This window comes from Oncorhynchus clarkii, chromosome 13 (genome assembly GCF_045791955.1).
Source record: "Oncorhynchus clarkii lewisi isolate Uvic-CL-2024 chromosome 13, UVic_Ocla_1.0, whole genome shotgun sequence".
In the NCBI taxonomy this organism is placed as follows: Eukaryota; Metazoa; Chordata; class Actinopteri; order Salmoniformes; family Salmonidae; genus Oncorhynchus; species Oncorhynchus clarkii.
Window position 1 is genome coordinate 18,130,061 of NC_092159.1, and position 21,195 is coordinate 18,151,255.

At 43.5% G+C, this 21,195-nt stretch overlaps 1 protein-coding gene across 3 annotated transcripts in view; it reads left to right on the forward strand.

The window, feature by feature from the left end:
- LOC139424539 (SH3 and PX domain-containing protein 2A-like) overlaps window positions 1-21,195 on the forward strand; it is a 120,065-nt gene that overhangs the window by 89,348 nt on the left and 9,522 nt on the right. For 2 of the 3 annotated variants that reach the window (XM_071176475.1, XM_071176476.1), the window contains 7 exons: window positions 3,767-3,880; window positions 6,478-6,561; window positions 14,599-14,716; window positions 16,711-16,873; window positions 17,551-17,818; window positions 18,119-18,168; window positions 18,278-18,397. In XM_071176475.1, the coding sequence (XP_071032576.1) occupies window positions 3,767-3,880; window positions 6,478-6,561; window positions 14,599-14,716; window positions 16,711-16,873; window positions 17,551-17,818; window positions 18,119-18,168; window positions 18,278-18,397 (917 nt within the window). The remainder of the gene's footprint in view (window positions 1-3,766; window positions 3,881-6,477; window positions 6,562-14,598; window positions 14,717-16,710; window positions 16,874-17,550; window positions 17,819-18,118; window positions 18,169-18,277; window positions 18,398-21,195) is intronic. The other variant, XM_071176477.1, reaches the window with a different exon arrangement.

Consider the following 21,195-nt stretch of genomic DNA (forward strand, 5'->3'; position numbering starts at 1 on the left):
ACTTCTTTGTTTATTGGACAGGATAGATAGAAAGACGTTTACAGGAGGAGAGGGATTGCTAAAGTGGTGGGTCAGATTTGAACCCACGCTCGCTGTGTTAGTGCTTATCCAGAGGCAGTCGCGTCGACCGCTCGAACACCCCAGGCTACGTGAAACGTTTTCTCACATTTTTTCACACACAAAACACAACAAACCCCGCCAACAAACAGAAAAGACACAACAGACATGGTCAACATCCGACCATGCCACGTAAACAGCTCGATCCCATGATACATCTCTAGGAGCCTAATTGAGCCGCCGAGCCAATTGGCTTCCACTGTGTGAATGGGCAAACCCTGACCCTGACTCTTCTGCAAGGGGGATGTCTTCTCTCTTCTCTGGGAAAACAGCGTTTATATTCTGTCTGTCTGGAGGCTCAATGGCACGGCCAGAAAGAGGGAACGCCAACTAACTTCCTACTAACAACTGTCCTGAAAGAGAGAGAGAAGAGAGAAGAGAAAGAACCAGCTTCTGTCCATATTGCAGTTGGACAGAGTGAGTTTCCTGGAAAATGTTGACACACAGACAGTAGTTGGTTGGAACATATGAGAACGTTCCCTCGCTTTCTCTCTCTGGTCTCTCTCTCTCTCTCTTCCTCCACAGTCTCTCTCCACTCTGGTAACTGCCTATGTGTGACGAGATCCAGCAGCCTTTCTGTTTGTAATTTCTCTGCTCTTTTACCACATCTGACTTTCTCCAGAACTGCATTTATAGGCGAACTGGGCCTTGTCAATGCCTTGTGGTGTCTGCAAGCTTGGGAGCTGAATGTATAGGGGAGCTGGGCCTTGTCAAAGCCTTGTGGTGTCTGCCAGTCTGGGAGCTGAATGTATAGGGGAGCCGGGCCTTGTCAAAGCCTTGTGGTGTCTGCCAGCCTGGGAGCTGAATGTATAGGGGAGCTGGGCGTTGTCAAAGCCATGTGGTGTCTGTCAGCCTGGGAGCTGAATTTATAGGGGAGCCGGGCCTTGTCAAAGCCATGTGGTGTCTGTCAGCCTGGGAGCTGAATGCATAGGGGAACTGGGCCTTGTCAAAGCCATGTGGTGTCTGCCAGCCTGGGAGCTGAATGTATAGGGGAACTGGGCCTTGTCAAAGCCTTGTGGTGTCTGTCAGCCTGGGAGAGGCCGTGACCTATTTCTACTTGCCCCTTCTAGGTAGGCAGTGATACACCGCCGTGGCAGCTCACACATGCAGCTGATAATGGCTGCCGCTCACCAGGACCCTGTCACATAGGATTTAGGAGACTGTATATCCTCCGCTTGTCAAGTCAGGTGACCCTTTGAAGAAAATGACTCCTGAATTGTCTCTTTGCTGAACTATGGCCGAATTCCATAAAGGTGGATGGGTTGTGGATTATTTCCTTTTGAACAGTTGCGGTAACCTGATATATAAAGTCTCTTTGCTAAAACTATGGGCAACTTCCATTGAGTTGGCACAATAAAAGTGAATGTGTTTCGTATGGTATTGTTTTTATCGAGGGAGCATGTTTCACACATTGACTGTAGGACTTTAAAAAAGAAAGGAGGGCCCTACCCTGCTGCCTCTCATCTCACTGCTATATGTGTTGAGTGCCATTCATCAAAACATATTTTCAGTCTAGGATCTAGCTAGCCTACAGCAGCATAATAATGAATTAGCATAGCAGCAATGTCACAATGTCAAATTCACGTTGGCAGTTAGCACTGAGGAAAACCTATGCTTCTACAGTCAGTCCAACGTTAGCGTTTTCGCTAGGCTAAACATTAGCATAGCATCATTTGCATAGCGCTATTAGCATTTTGTGAAGCCAACCGATTCTGACAGGTTTCCAAACTCACTGTACTGTGCGCTGTCAGACCCCAGACTCTGCTGTGATGTCTACAGTGGGACCTACTTTGAACTTCAATGCCTTTTAGACAATGCCTATGGGTTGAAGCCTCAAACACTGTGGTGGACCATTCAGAGCTTCAAACATAGTATACGCTATAGTAGTCTTGTGTTATGAGTGACTTCCAACCTGGATTTACGGAAAACCAAGGAATGTTTGGGAAGTTACTGGAATTTCGCAACCCTACCAATGACCAACGTTCTTTTTTTCCGATGAAGAAACTGTTGTACACAGACATATTTTCCATGTGGGTCAAATAGGTCTCATTTCCCAATGTGACTTGGCGTGTCTTGCAGGTACATAAAATGGGACGTATGAGGACTTGATTTACTCAAGCCTGTGTGTGTGTGTGTGTGCGTGCGTGTGTGTGTGTGTGTGTGTGTGTGTGTGTGTGTGTGTGTGTGTGTGTGTGTGTGTGTGTGTGTGTATGTGCGTGTGTGTGTGTGTGTGTGTGTGTGTGTGTGTGTGTGTGTGCGCGCACTATGTGGTATCAAACCCCATTATAGGACCTCACCCTATGACTGTTAATACAGTCAAGAACTGATTGTTGGACTCTATGGGAGAGAAAACAATTGTTGTGCTCGTTGCCTCACTCTCTTCTCTTTCATACTGTCAGAGCGTGTGAGTTATTGTGATTGTGTACATCTGTGCATCCGTCAGGAGTGCGCCTGTGTGTGTTAGCATATGGCGTACGTCTGGGTGCGTTATAGGCTGCAGAAAGTCGTAAATTATCCTGTATCTTCGAGGTTCACTGAAAGGCAGCTTCCCTACTATTTACGACTCTGAATAGTCCACTTTGAACCCAAATGTTACGGATGAAATGCTTGGGGAGCCTCCGAGCTTCGAATAGACGGTCGGAGAATCTGGATTCGTGCTACCGCTGCAGAACTAAAACACAAAGACACATGCTAACTGTCAGGGAGGGATCAATGGCTTCTTTTCCTCTCTCTTTTCGTGAGTTTCAGTTTGGTTTGGTTCCCAATTCGACAGGTGTTTTTGCATTCAATCAGGTCTAGGTAGAGGCGAGTCAATTCTAATCAAAAATAAGTATTGTCCCACAAACACCTCTCGAAGTACTAGACTAGGATTTTTGTGTTGTTGAGACTGAGTTCAAGTCAAACCTTAACCATTGCACTGATACAGGGTCAGCTCTTATTTAATCCCCTTGATGGTTTCAGGTTAGAACTCAGTTATGGTCATCTGATCCTAGATCTGTGGTTCAGGGACAACTTCTACCTCCTTGAGCCTTAGTGTCCTCTGCACTCTGGGCACATATGGGCTCACTCAAACGTGATCCTAACCCTGGAGTGCTGATCTAGGATCAGGTTCTCCGCGTCCATAAAATCTCAATCATTATGATTTAAAATGAAAAACTGATCCATGATCAGTACTGCTACTCTGAAACGGGTGGTTTTGTAATGATAGCAGCTTTCCAAGCAGGTGAAAAGTTCCCTGGTTACATCACTTCACTCCTCTCCATGTAGCAGATATAAATGAAATCCTATGCCAAGACAAACACTAACACCCGATCAATTCTGGAGTTCTTTGGGAATGTAGAACAGTTATTGTAATTTATAACCTTCGCAAACTGCTGCGGATGAAGGAACTAGAACGATGACATGTTTCCATTATTGAATGTAAATCAACATGTGTAAGTGTGTTTGGAGTCCAAGCCCAACTATTAGGTGTCATGCCTAAGGCCTTGGTAACGATGGTAGTGATATTTAGCAGGGAGAATGGCTGGTGTGTGTGCGTGTTTGTGTGTGTGTCTGTCTATTTTCTTTCTGTGTCATAGTGTTTAAAGAATGTGTGTGTATCTCCATGTGGCTCTGCACAAACTAATGTGTGTGTGTCTCTTTGTTATAGGTTGGTGGTTCGTCAGTACAGCCGAGGAGCAGGGTTGGGTGCCGGCCACATACCTGGACTCACAGAACGGCACTAGAGACGACCTGGAACTTAGCACCGTCAGGACAGGAGAAGGTAACACACACACGCCGGCCATGCTCCCTGCTAAATATCACTACCATCGTTGCTAAGGCCTTAGGTATGACAACTAATTGTGCTTGGACAGCGGGAACCTCGAGGACCAGAGTCAGAGCAGGAAACAGACACTGTAACGAACCCAGTGTCTGTTTCCCGAAGGAGTCTCGTTTTTTTTTTGTTGCAATAATGTCTGATTGTTTGGAGGGCACATATCATCACTGGAGAACAAGCTTCCTTCCCTTTTGGTGCTTTAGGATGACACTGTAGCGCCTTAGTTGTGTGTTACACCCAGGCAGGCAGACATGCACACACAGACATACACACATACATGCACTCCCCCACCGTTAAAGTCATATTACCTCTGTTTTCCATCGGTTTTAGTAACCCACGGAAACTACCTGGTATAGTGTGATCATTATGCCGTAATGCTTTGTGTGTCAGAGACTGCCACCAAGGTATGTAAGGCTCTCTCCCTGTCCCTCATTAAGACACATTGCTTTATGATCCTCGCGCTGGCCCATGGCACTGTTACACTGTAAACTGGCACGCCACATCCCTGCATGTGATGACAGGTCCTCTGCAGCTGCCGTGGTCCCCAGTTCCACTTAATGCAGACTGCAGTCACTCCACAGTGAGAGAGAGAGAGATAGAGAGAGAGAGAGAGAGAGAGAGAGAGAGAGAGAGAGAGAGAGAGAGAGAGAGAGAGAGAGAGAGAGAGAGAGAGAGAGAGAGAGAGAGAGAGAGAGAGAGAGAGAGAGAGAGAGAGAGAGAGAGAGAGAGAGAGAGAGAGAGAGAGAGAGAGAGAGAGAGAGACGGACGGACGGACGTACTGGGCTGGAATTTAAAGTCTGTGATAGCCTATAAGGAAAAATAAAGTAATGTAGCTGGAGCCTGGAAATACCTAGGGATCTGAGACAGGCACACACAGAGAGGAAATGCAGACACACACACATACTATACATACATACATACATACATCTCATCCTACAAAACACTCCTCTATCAACGCCTTCCTTATTAGAGCCTGCCGAGTTTTCACACACCACTGCTTATCTCATATCTCAGGTAGCTATCCTGTCTCCCCTACCCTCCCCCTCATACTCATTAAGCCCCAGGCTGCTGTCATATAAACCAATAGCAGACTGTAGCTAGCTCACTGAGGAGGAACGACAGGGCCTGGAAGGTCTGGTCTATTGGAATTACCCTGAAATAACGTCTGCCTTTGTGGCTGTCTCCAAATGGATATTTCAATTAGGAGGTCAATGGGAGAGATGAGAGTCATTTGATTCTGTCCTCCTCTCCTCACTCCTCTGTTTCTCCCTCCTCCTCTTCCCTCCACCATGAAGGGAGAGATGACAGTAATTTCATTCGGTCCTCCCTCCTCATCACTCGTTCCTCCATTCTGAAAGTCTGGTTTATGTCCCGCTAGGGGATGCATTAAGGAAGGGAGGATACTGACGAGTCATCACCAGACAGCAACGAGTTGGACAGTATCATAAAGGGCTGTTTTACTTTATCGTGAGTCAGTGGTGTTGCACGAGTGGTCCCTGCGTATAAAGGGGACTGGAACGGAACAGTTTACCAGAGGACGTAGCAAGCTGTTACGGTAGGCTAACATGAAGATTTACCCTGATCTATTTTCTCCTGTACAGTTGCTAACCATGTGTAGAGTACGCTAGGGGCTAGTATGATGCTATGCCACAAAGATGTAGCATGTCTCTTGACCATTTAAAAAGTCCCAGACACGCAAAACGTTATGTACGGGGATTGGCCTTCTAGAATACAGTCTTGGTGAGAACCTTGAAGACCAACAGATTTCAGTATTCCACACACTAGATTGGATTATACTGTATCATACATCATGTCATCAGTGCCATATAAATAGAATGAATAGAACAGGCTTGGGAGCTCTAACCCTGGAATTTTGTAATGAATGGAGACGCCCTTCCTATTCATTCTATTTCTATGACCCATCATGTCATCATTGCCATAGAGAGAGAATGAATAGAACAGGATTGTAAGCTCCAACCCTGGCAATGAGTAATGAATGGAGGCGCCCTTTCTATGCATTCTATTTCTATGATTACTACTTCCTCTTTTAATGTGGGGCTTGTTCTTTTGATGACAGACGATACGACAGACGATAGTTTCTCTCTCGTAAGGAAACACCTCTGTGTTTATGACCTAGCTGTCACTGTCCTCAGGATATCTGTGGTCCCACTCGTCCTTTATAATGTCAGTATAACTCAGTCCCCAGAAATACACACCCTTTAAGAAGTTTAGCTGCTTGACTTGTGAAACGTGCACGTGAACTCTGAAGACAGAGACGATAAATACCACGGGAGTGATTATCATGACAGCAATGAATATCAATTCTTTCTACAAAAATAACATTTGCTACTACACTATTACACATCATGTGATTTACTATGCATAGCTTAAAATGGACACCATTTATTTGCTGGCTTTCCATGTAATGTTTTCACCATCCTACTAACTAACGACGGCTTTTTGCCACCTTTCATTTTGTAATACGCTTCTTAAGTTCACGTTTCTTTGTTTTTCTTTGGTTTCTCCGTCCATCCCCTCATCAGTTACTAAGAGACGCAAGGCTCATCTGAAGAGACTGGACCGCAGATGGACCTTGGGGGGCATAGTGAACCGCCAGCAGAGTCGAGGTGAACACACAGTCAACACACACAGACACACACACACACACACACACACACATACACACACACACACACACACACACACACACACACACACACACACACACACACACACACACACACACACACACACACACACACACACACACACACAGGCACTCTCAAGTGGCCTCTCTCAGAACCACACACATACACACTCATTCCTTCATTGTAAGAAACTAATTTACATCCATGACAGTCAGCCAACAACAACTCCAGCTTACAACAACAACTCCCCAACATCACAAACAGCACACTGGGTGGTCGTGTAGATTTCAGCTCCCCGAGTTACATTTACCACACTTTTCTCTACTTTTAGAAAGATAATTATTTATTCATTTTGCTCTGCGTCACAGAATAATGTACTAACATTAAACAGATTAGATAATGAGGGGTATTTGATTCAGACAGCACAACAGTAACAACCTTGTTGGCTAAAAGCTGCTCTAAACATTACTGTGTGTAGTGCTTCTTCATGTACTTATACAACTCCCTCCAGGTTCAGAACCATTCGATTTTAATGACTGAGTTTTTAGTCAACATTTATTGGTAAAGATATCTTCTCACACTCTTGAATGTATCACGTTGCCAAACTCCCCTGGACACTGCAATACTGGAATATGTCTCAATGGAGAGTTGCTGTTGAGTCATAATGAATTATCTTTGATGGACCCAGACAGACATGAGCCTATGTCTCATATTGTCTAGTATCTAATCAAAACTGGTCCAAGGTCAGCTTTGCATTTATCCTCTAATGGTTATGGTTAGAATCTGGGGAAGGTAAGCTGATCCTAGATCTGCGGCTATATGGCTTAGATCCCGCTAACGGGATCGATATGACAACAGCCTGTGAAAGTGCAGGGCGGCAATTTCAAAACAACAGAAATCTCATAATTAAAATTCCTCAAACATAGAAGTATTTTACACCATTTTAAATATAAACTTGTTGTTAATCCCACCACATTGTCCGATTTCAAAAAGGCTTTACGGCGAAAGCACACCAAACGATTATGTTAGGTCAGCACCTAGTCACACAAAAACACAGCCATTTTTCCAGCCAAAGAGAGGAGTCACAAAAAGCAGAAATAGAGATAAAATTAATCACTAACCTTTGATGATCTTCATCAGATGACACTCATAGGACTTCATGTTACACAATACATGTATGTTTTGTTCGATAAAGTTCATATTTATATACAAAAATCTGAGTTTACATTGGTGCGTTACTTTCAGTAGTTCCAAAACCTCCGGTGATTTTGCAGAGATTCATGTCAATTTACAGAAATACTCATAATAAACATTGATAAAAGATACAACTATTATGCATGGAATTATAGATACACTTCTCCTTAATGCAACCGCTGTGTCAGATTTCAAAAAAGCTTTACCGAAAAAGCACACCATGCAATAATCTGAGTACAGCGCTCAGACAACAAATCAAGCCATACAGATATCCGCCATGTTGTGGAGTCAACAGAAGTCAGAAATAACATTATAAATATTCACTTACCTTTGATGATCTTCATCAGAATGCACTCCCAGGAATCCCAGTTCCACAATAAATGTTTGATTTGTTCGATAAAGTCCATCATTTATGTCCAAATACCTACTTTTTGTTTGCGCGTTTAGCCCAGTAATCCAAATGCTCAATGCGCGATCGCTTAGTTCGGACGAAAAGTCAAAAAAGTTATATTACAGTTCGTAGAAACATGTCATGTAGAAAAACTATAAACCTCAGATTTCCCACTTCCTGGTTGGATTTCTTCTCGTATTTTTTTGCCATATGAGTTATGTTATACTCACAGACATCATTCAAACAGTTTTAGAAACTTCAGAGTGTTTTCTATCCAAATCTACTAATACTATGCATATATTAGCAACTGGGCCTGAGTTGCAGGCAGTTTACTCTGGGCACCTTATTCATCCAAGCTACTCAATACTGCCCCCAGCCATAACAAGTTAAAAGGCTACTTCTACCCATATTTGATCAAAAAAGTAGTCGCTATATTGAAGGATGAAGTTGTTATATACGCTGATTGAAGCTCAGGTAGATGCTCTCTGTCATTGATAAGGATTTGGGGAGGCTGATCCTAGAGCGGTGTCTGTGGCCTTCTCCTACCTAGAGCCAGAGTAATTACTCATCCCTCTAATAAGACCAGGAGAGATCAGCCATCTGGTTTTAGGATTAGTTTTAACCCACTCACCCCACCTGGCTCTGTCTTTTGTCTGTTTGTTTACTGAAACTGACCTGGGACTCATATAACTTCCCAGGCTACCAATAACATACATTGGGCGTGACTCACCTGGTATAGCTTAACTCTGATCCCAGACCAGTCATAGAGACAATAAACATAAGTGATTCAACAGAGCTCATCCAACACAGGGGGAACTTGTGTCAGATGGTATGAGTTAGTGCCTGTGTTGACGAATTTTATACAGGCCTACGATGACCTATATACTTCATGGCCGTTTTTTCCTAACCACATGACCTGACCAGGAAAATCTCCACTTCCTATTTGTAGTCTTACTAATCTATAACTTGGGACATCGTTTTTCGTTTTTAGCTTCTCAGGAAAACCCACAGGTCCTATTTATACTGCACAGGTGAAAAAATACTAGTTCAATACTCAGCCAAAAATGTCCATGTGATGACTACATCCAACTCTTTTGGATACTTTTGGTGAATGTACTAATATGGGCTGCCAGAGCCTCACCATAGTCTCCAGCCAGAGCTGAGCGAAGCAGTTACAATTAGGTAGCTAGCTCTCTCAGAGGAGTAACAGCAGGAGGAATCGGCTGGCTGGAATAGGCTGGTGGAAAGTGTGGATGTGGGGCAGTAGCCCACACTGAAGCCTGGCTTTAATCACAGACAGGAGCCTATAACAGTGGATGTAGCCACTTTTGTGTGTGTGTCAGCCACTGATGTAACCGTTGCCATGGAGGAATCAGGACAATCATTGCGCGAGGCATAATTAGTAGTCAATGTCACATCATGTATTTTTTGTTGTTGTCGTACTACTGATATTGATTACTGCATTGTCGGGAAAGAGCAAAGAAGAAAGGCATTTCACTGTACCAAGAACTTGATATCAATATTCTATACCAATATCATATCCAATCTCCCAGGTGACTTCACTTGAGACTCTGGGTCAACGTCCAGTACATGCCTGTGTAAGGATGTTGTACTAGAGACATCAACCAGCAGAAACAGACAGTAGTGATATATTGACCTCTGTTGCGGCTGACACATTTCAACAGCCAGGGTTTCAGGTCAGTTGGCAGTCCAGTGTTGCTTTCAGCACCATCAGAAACACTGCTGCATGCTACCTCATTTATGACTTCTGGATTAGAGGCCTTGTTTCCACCCTACAAAATGATCCCACCATGAAAATACTGCTGACTGTGGTCGGAAACTTTGTTTTTGAATTTGTTCCTTTTTCCACATCTCTAATTCTCTCTCTCTCTCTCTCTCTCTCTCTCTCTCTCTCTCTCTCTCTCTCTCTCTCTCTCTCTCTCTCTCTCTCTCTCTCTCTCTCTCTCTCTCTCTCTCTCTCTCAATTCAATTCAATTCAAGGGCTTTATTGGCATGGGAAACATGTGTTAACATTGCCAAAGCAAGTGAGGTAGATAATATATAAAGTGAATATATAAAGTGAAAAACAATAACAATTAACAGTAAACATTACACATACAGAAGTTTCAAAACAATAAAGACATTACAAATGTCATATTATATATATATACAGTGTTTTAACAATGTACAAATGGTTAAAGGACACAAGATAAAATAAATAAGCATAAATATGGGTTGTATTTACAATGGTGTTTGTTCTTCACTGGTTGCCCTTTTCTCGTGGCAACAGGTCACAAATCTTGCTGCTGTGATGGCACACTGTGGAATTTCACCCAGAGTTTTTCAAAATTGGATTTGTTTTCAAATTCTTTGTGGAAATGTGTAATCTGAGGGAAATATGTCTCTCCAATATGGTCATACATTGGGCAGGAGGTTAGGAAGTGCAGCTCAGTTTCCACCTCATTTTGTGGGCAGAGAGCACATAGCCTGTCTTCTCTTGAGAGCCATGTCTGCCTACGGCGGCCTTTCTCAATAGCAAGGCTATGCTCACTGAGTCTGTACATAGTCAAAGCTCTCCTTAATTTTGGGTCAGTCACAGTGGTCAGGTATTCTGCCGCTGTGTACTCTCTGTTTAGGGCCAAATAGCATTCTAGTTTGCTCTGTTTTTTTGTTAATTCTTTCCAATGTGTCAAGTATTTTTTATTTGTTTTCTCATGATTTGGTTGGGTCTAATTGTGCTGCTGCCCTGGGGCTCTGTTGGGTGTGTTTGTGAACAGAGCACCAGGACCAGCTTGCCTAGGGGACTCTTCTCCAGGTTAATCTCTCTGTAGGTGATGGCTTTGTTGTGGAAGGTTTGGGAATCGCTTCTTTTTAGGTGGTTATAGAATTTAACGGCTCTTTTCTGGATTTTGATAATTAGTGGGTATCGGCCTAATTCTGCTCTGCATGCATTATTTGGTGTTCTACGTTGTACACTGAGGATATTTTTGCAGAATTCTGCGTGCAGTCTCAATTTGGTTTCTCTCTCTCTGTGTCTCATATGTATCTTTCTCTCTCTCTCTTTCTCTCTCTCTCTCTCTCTCTCTCTCTCTCCCTCTCTCTCTCTCTCTCTCTCTCTCTCTCTCTCTCTCCCCCTCTCTCTCTCTCTCTCTCTCTCTCTCTCTCTCTCTCCCTCTCTCTCTGTGTCTCATATGTATCTTTCTCTCTCTCTCTCGCTCTCTCTCTCTTTCTCTCTCTCCCTCTCTCTCTCTCTATCTCCCTCTCTCTCTCTCCCCCCCCCCCATCTTTGCCTGGACTTCCTCTTTACTCATTCCTTTTGTCGCTGTTCTGAGGTGGTAATGAGTGTTATGAATGCCAGGCGAGGCATGTTTCTATCAGGCAGCGCCTTGAGGCAGCATGCACAGACCATTTCAAGCAGTGCTGAGTGATTAGTGATTTTTGGGGTCGGTTCGGTTTCAGTTCGATTATAAAAAAACATGATGACTTTATTATCTTGAATTCCTTAAAGTCATCATCTCATCTCCTCTCAGGCCCTAACAGCCAAACAACATTATCTCTGTTCTCCCCACGTTGTACTGTCTTTAATCACCCTATTTAGCTAAGCTAGCTTGCCTTAGTATGCTGCAGAGCTGTCTGACAAAATATTTTTACTAGTCCTTCAAAGTAGATAAGGCACACTTTGACAAACTGTCTCTATCCCTCTCTCTCATCATTGAGTATATTCCTCTCTCATGCAGTCTGTGTATAGTAAAAGTGTATCCAACTCTGTCTGCACCAAAAACAGCAGGTGCAATGGATTATGGTCATTGTAGTTAATTACCTAATTTCTGCACTGAACCATATTTGAATATTTGCCCAATGAAAACTACAACTCCCTTCAGCCAGGCGTTCCACACAGTTCTTGACTTGATTTATTATTATTTGATTTCTCACTGGAGAAATGGAGTGTTGGGCTCACAAAAAAACTAAAAACTAAAAACGCTCAGCACTAGTTTCTAGGAAGCTAAAAGTAGAGTTAAGCGTATCAGGGACATGATCATTGACCATAAAGAACACTTATAATTACTCTACCCTGAGTGTTCTCTCCATATACATAAATACTGTATCTCATGGTTCGCTCTTTGAAGATGCACTCTTGTCATGAGACATGGACACTCTTTCTTAATTTATCTTTTTTCAACCCTATTGCAAGGGTTTTGAGAAAGAGGTGAGGAGAGAAGATGGGAGGAATTAAGGAATTCATTGAGAAAGAAGCATGCATGAGTTGGAGAGAAAAGTAGGGAGTCTAACCTTACAATATTAATGAATTGTCTTCTTAACAACTTATCTAAAACTACCCAGAAACACTCTTTACTAATGGAATACTTGACCCATTTGCTAAGAAATATAATATTTTTCCCCAGTTGTCAAGGTTTTAGTTACCGTGGAAACGAGAGGGTAAACACGGTAAGGAGGGAAGATAAGTGCCAGGTGCTAAATCTTATGGATTAACACCACAGAGGAGGAGGCAAAATTGATTACTTTGTTGTTGTTCCTTCCCTACGTCAGGTCAATGGGTCTAAAGTTGTTAACTTTATCGCCAAAATACTCCCAAAGAAGACAAAGGAGGAAGCTAAATGGATCGCTTTGTTATTGTTTTATAGTTCACTTACTCTGACCCTACCTCAGGTCAATGGGCCTGCCTTTGGTAATTTTATCGCCAGAAATACTCCCAAGAAAAACAAATGGATCCCTTTTCTGACCCAATGTTAGGTCCGATGAAATCATTAGGTGGTGATTGGCTAGTGACTGCAGGATGACCTCATTGATTACCTCATGTGTTGTTGACAGGGCGAGTCATTGGGTCAAACACTCTATCCAGTCTCCTCCACCCTGTTCCTCTCGCTGTATGTCTAGAGAACGGGATCAGTTACAGCAGAGTCTAATGTGATTTATGGCAGTGTGCTGATATCTTCCTTCTCAACTCACTGTTTGGGGCTTTGGGCCCAGCTGACTGGTCAAACTTTCACTAAGACGGTATGAGACGCACATACACATACAGTACATGTCCAGAGAGCATGCTCACACACATGATACGTATGTTTGAATACGCACGCACGCACACACACACGCACACACACACGCACACACACACACACACACACACACACACACACACACACACACACACACACACACACACACACACACACACACACACACACACTGACACAAACCCACACCGTATTCCCGCTCCACCTGCAAGTACTCAGACATCCTCAACCACACTCACACACACCCCCAACCTACACACACTCCCTGTGCTACCCAGGCCCAAAGCCCCTAGACATTCCTTACAGCTCTCTATAATTGACCCAAGCCCCTCAGCTCCCTCTGGAATGACAGGCAGCAGTAGAATGTGTTCCGACTAAAACCTCACCTCACCCCACCCATTGTAAACAGACTGACACACACACACGTTCACACCTCTGAAATTCCTCTCCTCACTTCCCCATCCCACCCAGGGACACATTGGCTGTGTCCCAAATGGCACTATAGTCATCCTATAGTGCACTATTTATTGCATATTGCACTGCTATTGACATAGTCAAAGGTAGTGCACTATATGGGGTAATATAGGGGATCATTTGAGTCACACACCATTCTCATGGACCAACTTCGATTCTCTCCCTGTCTTTATCCCCATTCCCTCCCATGCCCCTGTATATCCAACACATTGAAGCAACAGCTGCTTAAAGTGGCCCTATCTATCTACCCCCCACTACTACCCCTCATACTTACACTTGGCTTTTCCCACAGTAGTTGAATCCCCCTACGGATCATCCCCCTCTAGAGTGGCTGCGGGGATTTCCCTTGTTTCCAAGTGGAGCCAGATAAAGATCTGAGAGCTTCCACAGGTTCCTTATCTCCAACAGGGAGGCTCCGGCTCCATACTGCAGCTCTGGAGCGCTGCAGCCATTTCAAAGGGATCCAGTCCGCAGTGTTGTTCACTCAACAGGGTTTACAGTGGCTTGTGAAAGTACTCACCCCCCCTTGGTATTTTTGGTCCTGGCTGGGTTGCCTCTGTCACATTCTAGCTGTGATAAGGAAGGGTTTGAGAGTGTTGTGGATGTGATGAGAGGTTTGGCCAGTAGAGGGTGCTGTTTTGTGTTTGTATTGGACGATACGATTGGAATGGATACAGTATGCATTATGGCTTGAAAAAATAAAACAGATAAAATGGCTAACTGGGTGATTCCCGATACTTTTACCTCTGTGTTGCTTTCTAAGAGAACATTAACTGATTGAAATACTCTGCTTGTTGCAGTAGATATCTCTTGACTGGGAAATTCAAGGGGAGTTCTCCAAGGGGTTCATGACTGGGATTTACTGAACATAAATGTTGATTCTCTCCTTTCTTTCTCTGTCCTTCCTTCCATCGACCCGAGTAGAAGAGAAGTACACGACGGTGCAGCCGTACGCCAGCCAGGGGAAGGACGAGATCGGCTTTGAGAAAGGGGTCACCGTGGAGGTCATCCAAAAGAACCTGGAGGGCTGGTGGTACATCAGGTGAGCATCACCGCCCCCCATTTGTCCTTACAGTGGAGGGACCTTAGCCAATGGAAAACATTGCTCCGGTTAAGAATTCACACCTATTAGTGATTTTATGTTGGATGGGCCCAGTTCCAATTACAATTAAATCCTTCACTCCCTTCAACAGGACCTACAGGCTAGGAAGTGAGTGAATGACCATATTGGAATCGGACCAAAAGTTCATGTACATTTTCTCACACTCTAATGAAATGAGTCCCCAGAGAGAGCGTTTCTATCATTATTTTCAGAGATGTGATCAAGGCTGAGGTCCATCTCATCTGTTGAATGTCATTGTAAGCCATTAACATATGTGGCTCGTTGGAGATCCGGTGAATGCGTTGTGTGTGACCTGTTCGGTGGAAGAGCGACAGAGTGTGTTGCATGCTCAGTAAATGTGCATTTCCTGGCCTGTTGTTTGTAGCTTCCTCATGGCCCCGAAGGCCTTGTGAGCTCCACTCTCCACCTGATGATTACCACATGCTACTCTGGACTCTGCTCTGACTTAAAGAACAGTCCTGTTACATCTCTCCTGTTACATCTCTCATATATAATCCACAGACCACAGGCAGCCGGAGGCACCTAGATAGGGGAGGACGGAATCAATTGAATGGTGTCGCACACATGAAACGCATGGTTACCTTGTGTTTGATAACATTCCCCTGACTCCCTTCCAGAAATTAATATGAGCCGCCCCCTGCTCCGAATCTTCTATGTGTATGAGGACATCTAGTGGTCGTAGACAGTCCGTGGGAGAATAAACAAAAGAAAGACTCCCTCATGTTTTACTGCTGATGTACCAGTGTTATTACTGACAGACATAAAGTGGAAGTAATTACACTTTGACGTCAACACACAATGCACTTTTTGACCGGTAAGGGTTACTATTTTACCGGTAAGGGTTACTATTTGACCGGTAAGGGTTACTATTTGACCGGTAAGGGTTACTATTTGACCGGTAAGGGTTATTATTTGACAGGTAAGGGTTACTTTTTGACCGATAAGGGTTACTATTTGACCGGTAAGGGTTACTATTTGACTGGTAAGGGTTACTATTTGACCGGTAAGGGTTACTTTTTGAGTAATTAAGGGTTACTATTTGACCGGTAAGGGTTACTATTTTACCGGTAAGGGTTACTATTTGACCGGTAAGGGTTACTATTTGACCGGTAAGGGTTACTATTTGACCGGTAAGGGTTACTATTTGACAGGTAAGGGTTACTTTTTGACCGATAAGGGTTACTATTTGACTGGTAAGGGTTACTATTTGACCGGTAAGGGTTACTTTTTGACCGATAAGGGTTACTATTTGACCGGTAAGGGTTACTATTTGACCGGTAAGGGTTACTATTTGACCGGTAAGGGTTACTATTTGACCGGTAAGGGTTACTTTTTGACCGATAAGGGTTACTATTTGACCGGTAAGGGTTACTATTTGACAGGTAAGGGTTACTTTTTGACCGATAAGGGTTACTATTTGACCGGTAAGGGTTACTATTTGACCAGTAAGGGTTACTATTTGACCGGTAAGGGTTACTTTTTGACCGATAAGGGTTACTATTTGACCGGTAAGGGTTACTATTTGACCGGTAAGGGTTACTTTTTGACCGATAAGGGTTACTATTTGACCGGTAAGGGTTACTATTTGACCAGTAAGGGTTACTATTTGACCGGTAAGGGTTACTATTTGACCGGTAAGGGTTACTTTTTGACTGGTAAGGGTTACTATTTGACCGGTAAGGGTTACTATTTGACAGGTAAGGGTTACTATTTGACAGGTAAGGGTTACTTTTTGACCGGTAAGGGTTACTATTTGACCGATAAGGGTTACTATTTGACCGATAAGAGTTACTATTTGACCGATAAGGGTTACTATTTGACCGGTAAGGGTTACTATTTGACCGGTAAGGGTTACTTTTTGACTGGTAAGGGTTACTATTTGACCGGTGAATAAACTTCCATTCTCCTGCTAGGTACCTGGGGAAGGAGGGCTGGGCCCCGGCCTCATACCTGAAGAAGATGAAGGAGGACTTCTCATCCTCGGGCAGGAAGAAGACCCCGACAGGCCCTGTGGAGATCATCGGCAACATCATGGAGATCAGCAACCTGCTCCAGAAGAAGTCCAGCAGTGAGAAAGTAAGGTTTTAAGATTTCACTATTAACTGAAGATTTCATTTGATTGAACTTTTAGCTTTTTATTTTAATATTTTTTTTTTACCCCCTTTTCTCCCCAATTTCGTGGTATCCAATTGGTAGTAGTTACTGTCTTATCGCTGCAACTCCCGTACGGACTCAGGAGAGGTGAAGGTCAAGAGCCATGCGTCCCCCGAAACACAACCGAACCAAGCCGTACTGCTTCTTGACACAACGCACATCCAACCCGGAAGCCAGCCGCACCAATGTGTCGGAGGAAACCGTACACCTAGCGACCTGGTCAGCGTGCACTGTGCCCGGCCCGCCACAGAAGTCCCTAGTGCGCGATGAGACAAGGATATCCCTGCCGGCCAAACCCTCCCTAACCCAGACAACGCTGGGCCAATTGTGCGTCGCTCCATGAACCTCCCGGTCGCAGCTGGCTGCGGCAGAGCCTGGGCTCAAACCCAGAATCTCTGGTGGCACAGCTAGCGCTGCGATGCAGTGCCATAGACCACTGCGCCACCCGGGAGGCCCAGCTTTTAATTCTTTTTAAAGCACTTTTTTCTATTTTATTAGCATTTGTTTGATTTATGTCTTGTATTGTATAGTTTTTATTTTACTGTGAAGTGTGTTGCCGTTTTAAATGCATTTGAAATAAAGTTTGATTTGATTCAAAGGATGTCCAAACGGATGGAGATTCCACCAGTCCTGAGCGCCACATCTCCAAGAGTGAGATCAGCCTGCCCATGCCCTATGCCCCAGGTTACAACCCCAGCCCCGACCACGGCCCAGGTCCCAGTCCTGGGCTGAGTTCTGGATCTGGGATGGGTACCTCCAGTCCTAGCCTGGGCCCTGGTGCTAGTGGCCCTCTACAGGACAGTAAGGGGAAGAGGGAACCGGGTTCCCCTGCTGTAGCACGTGTCGCTCCACACAGAGTGTCGATAGGTGAGTGTCATCGATTATGGAGTTGTATGGTGATTCAAATTAGACTATTTATTCGGCTAATATATATCTATTTGACTAATATTTGGGTGCTGGGATATATTTGTGTGACTAATATTTGGGTGTAATAAAATGCAATAAAAACATATATAGTGCTGAGTGATATAACATTTTGATTGGGGTTTTACGGATATACTAAGGTTTGTACTCGTCTGTTATGTGTGTACAATAGACTACTAATTGCACTTCTATCATTTCTACATTTGACAGTAAATTAGGCTAATCTATGGTTCCATTCATTAGGCTCTCCCAACCTCCGACAAAAACCCCCTCCTAGAAGAGAAACAAATCTGGTAAGTCACTTTCAAATACAGTATGTATCATCAGAAAACGTTTTTTACACATAAACATAGAACATTGAACTCAAGATTGCTTATTTTTCTATTCCTCTTGTTTGTGCAGGGCTTCCAGTTACCCAAGCCACCAGAGCCCCCTACTGTGGAAGCGGAGTACTACACCATCGCAGAGTTCCAGTCCTGCATCTCTGATGGCATCAGTTTCCGTGGAGGACAAAAAGCTGACGTAAGCACCCAGAATCATAGAGATACAGTATCTATACAGATATTTTGTTTCTGGATGGATGGATAGGCTACCGTCTATATGATCTATCTCTATGCTCAGAACTGCTGTACATATGTCGGTATTGGAATCTGTCTGAGCACATTAAATATTAATGACACCTGACAGCTCACCAGCGACACAACTGCTGAAGCTGCATAGATATGGCCTTGACGGTCTGTTCATTTTGATGATGCTTGCAAAATACTGCATAGAGGCCAACTGGATGTCAGGGTGGACATTTGACGTTAGAAGAAGGGAGCTTTTGTTTTGATTTCTCTAACCGTTGCACCAAGAATGTCACGTTCGTCATAACGAGGAGACCAAATGAATACATTCTTCTTTATTTAAACGAAGAACACTAACCAAACTAACAAACCGAACGTGAAGCTATAAACACAAGTGCTGACGTGCAACTACACATAGACAATAACCCACCAAACCAAAATGGAAAATGGCAACCTAAATATGATCCCCAATCAGAGACATTGTTGCTCTGATTGGGAACCAATTCAGGCCACCATAGACCTACATTTACCTAGACAAACCAAAACCCCATAGATACAGTGCCTTGCGAAAGTATTCGGCCCCCTTGAACTTTGCGACCTTTTGCCACATTTCAGGCTTCAAACATAAAGATATAAAACTGTATTTTTTTGTGAAGAATCAACAACAAGTGGGACACAATCATGAAGTGGAACGACATTTATTGGATATTTCAAACTTTTTTAACAAATCAAAAACTGAAAAATTGGGCGTGCAAAATTATTCAGCCCCTTTATTTTCAGTGCAGCAAACTCTCTCCAGAAGTTCAGTGAGGATCTCTGAATGATCCAATGTTGACCTAAATGACTAATGATGATAAATACAATCCACCTGTGTGTAATCAAGTCTCCGTATAAATGCACCTGCACTGTGATAGTCTCAGAGGTCCGTTAAAAGCGCAGAGAGCATCATGAAGAACAAGGAACACACCAGGCAGGTCCGAGATACTGTTGTGAAGAAGTTTAAAGCCGGATTTGGATACAAAAATATTTCCCAAGCTTTAAACATCCCAAGGAGCACTGTGCAAGCGATAATATTGAAATGGAAGGAGTATCAGACCACTGCAAATCTACCAAGACCTGGCCGTCCCTCTAAACTTTCAGCTCATACAAGGAGAAGACTGATCAGAGATGCAGCCAAGAGGCCCATGATCACTCTGGATGAACTGCAGAGATCTACAGCTGAGGTGGGAGACTCTGTCCATAGGACAACAATCAGTCGTATATTGGACAAATCTGGCCTTTATAGAAGAGTGGCAAGAAGAAAGCCATTTCTTAAAGATATCCATAAAAAGTGTCGTTTAAAGTTTGCCACAAGCCACCTGGGAGACACACCAAACATGTGGAAGAAGGTGCTCTGGTCAGATGAAACCAAAATTGAACTTTTTGGTAACAATGCAAAACGTTATGTTTGGCGTAAAAGCAACACAGCTGAACACACCATCCCCACTGTCAAACATGGTGGTGGCAGCATCATGGTTTGGGCCTGCTTTTCTTCAGCAGGGACAGGGAAGATGGTTAAAATTGATGGGAAGATGGATGGAGCCAAATACAGGACCATTCTGGAAGAAAACCTGATGGAGTCTGCAAAAGACCTGAGACTGGGACGGAGATTTGTCTTCCAACAAGACAATGATCCAAAACATAAAGCTAAATCTACAATGGAATGGTTCAAAAATAAACATATCCAGGTGTTAGAATGGCCAAGTCAAAGTCCAGACCTGAATCCAATCGAGAATCTGTGGAAAGAACTGAAAACTGCTGTTCACAAATGCTCTCCATCCAACCTCACTGAGCTCGAGCTGTTTTGCAAGGAGGAATGGGAAAAAATTTCAGTCTCTCGATGTGCAAAACTTATAGAGACATACCCCAAGCGACTTACAGCTGTAATCGCAGCAAAAGGTGGCGCTACAAAGTATTAACTTAAGGGGGCTGAATAATTTTGCACGCCCAATTTTTCAGTTTTTGATTTGTTAAAAAAGTTTGAAATATCCAATAAATGTCGTTCCTCTTCATGATTGTGTCCCACTTGTTGTTGATTCTTCACAAAAAAATACAGTTTTATATCTTTATGTTTGAAGCCTGAAATGTGGCAAAAGGTCGCAAAGTTCAAGGGGGACGAATACTTTTGCAAGGCACTGTATACAAAAAAACAAGACAAGACAAAAACACACATACCACCCTCGTCACACCCTGACCCAACCAAAATAATAAAGAAAACAAAGCTAACTAAGGTCAGGGCATGACAAAGAATGATACCCAGAATATGTAGGATGTAGGATTTTAATTTGAGCAAGTTTGCTACAGCAGGAAAATAATCCTGCAACAACAGGAAATTGGGATTATTATGTGGATTATAATTAATATACATTTTTGTAAGTTTGAAATTTCAAAGTGGAAATTTCCCTTCAGAAGCCTTTTAAAATCTCAAATACACTACAAGTTTTAAATGTCTTGCGTTGCAGGAAAGTTGTCCTGCAACAGGGTGATCAAATGAAGGTCCTACATCTGTAAATGGGGAGAATGATGGTGTGATAGTGGAGGATATGTTAGAGGGAGGGAGAGAACAGCAGGAGAGAAATAGGACACTATTACTCTGACCCTCTCCCTATGCATTATAGATTCCAAGTTCTCCTGCAGCAGGGTGATCAAATTAAGATCCTACATCTGTATAACCACAACGCTCAAGAGATCTACATGTATGAGAAACATTGTCTG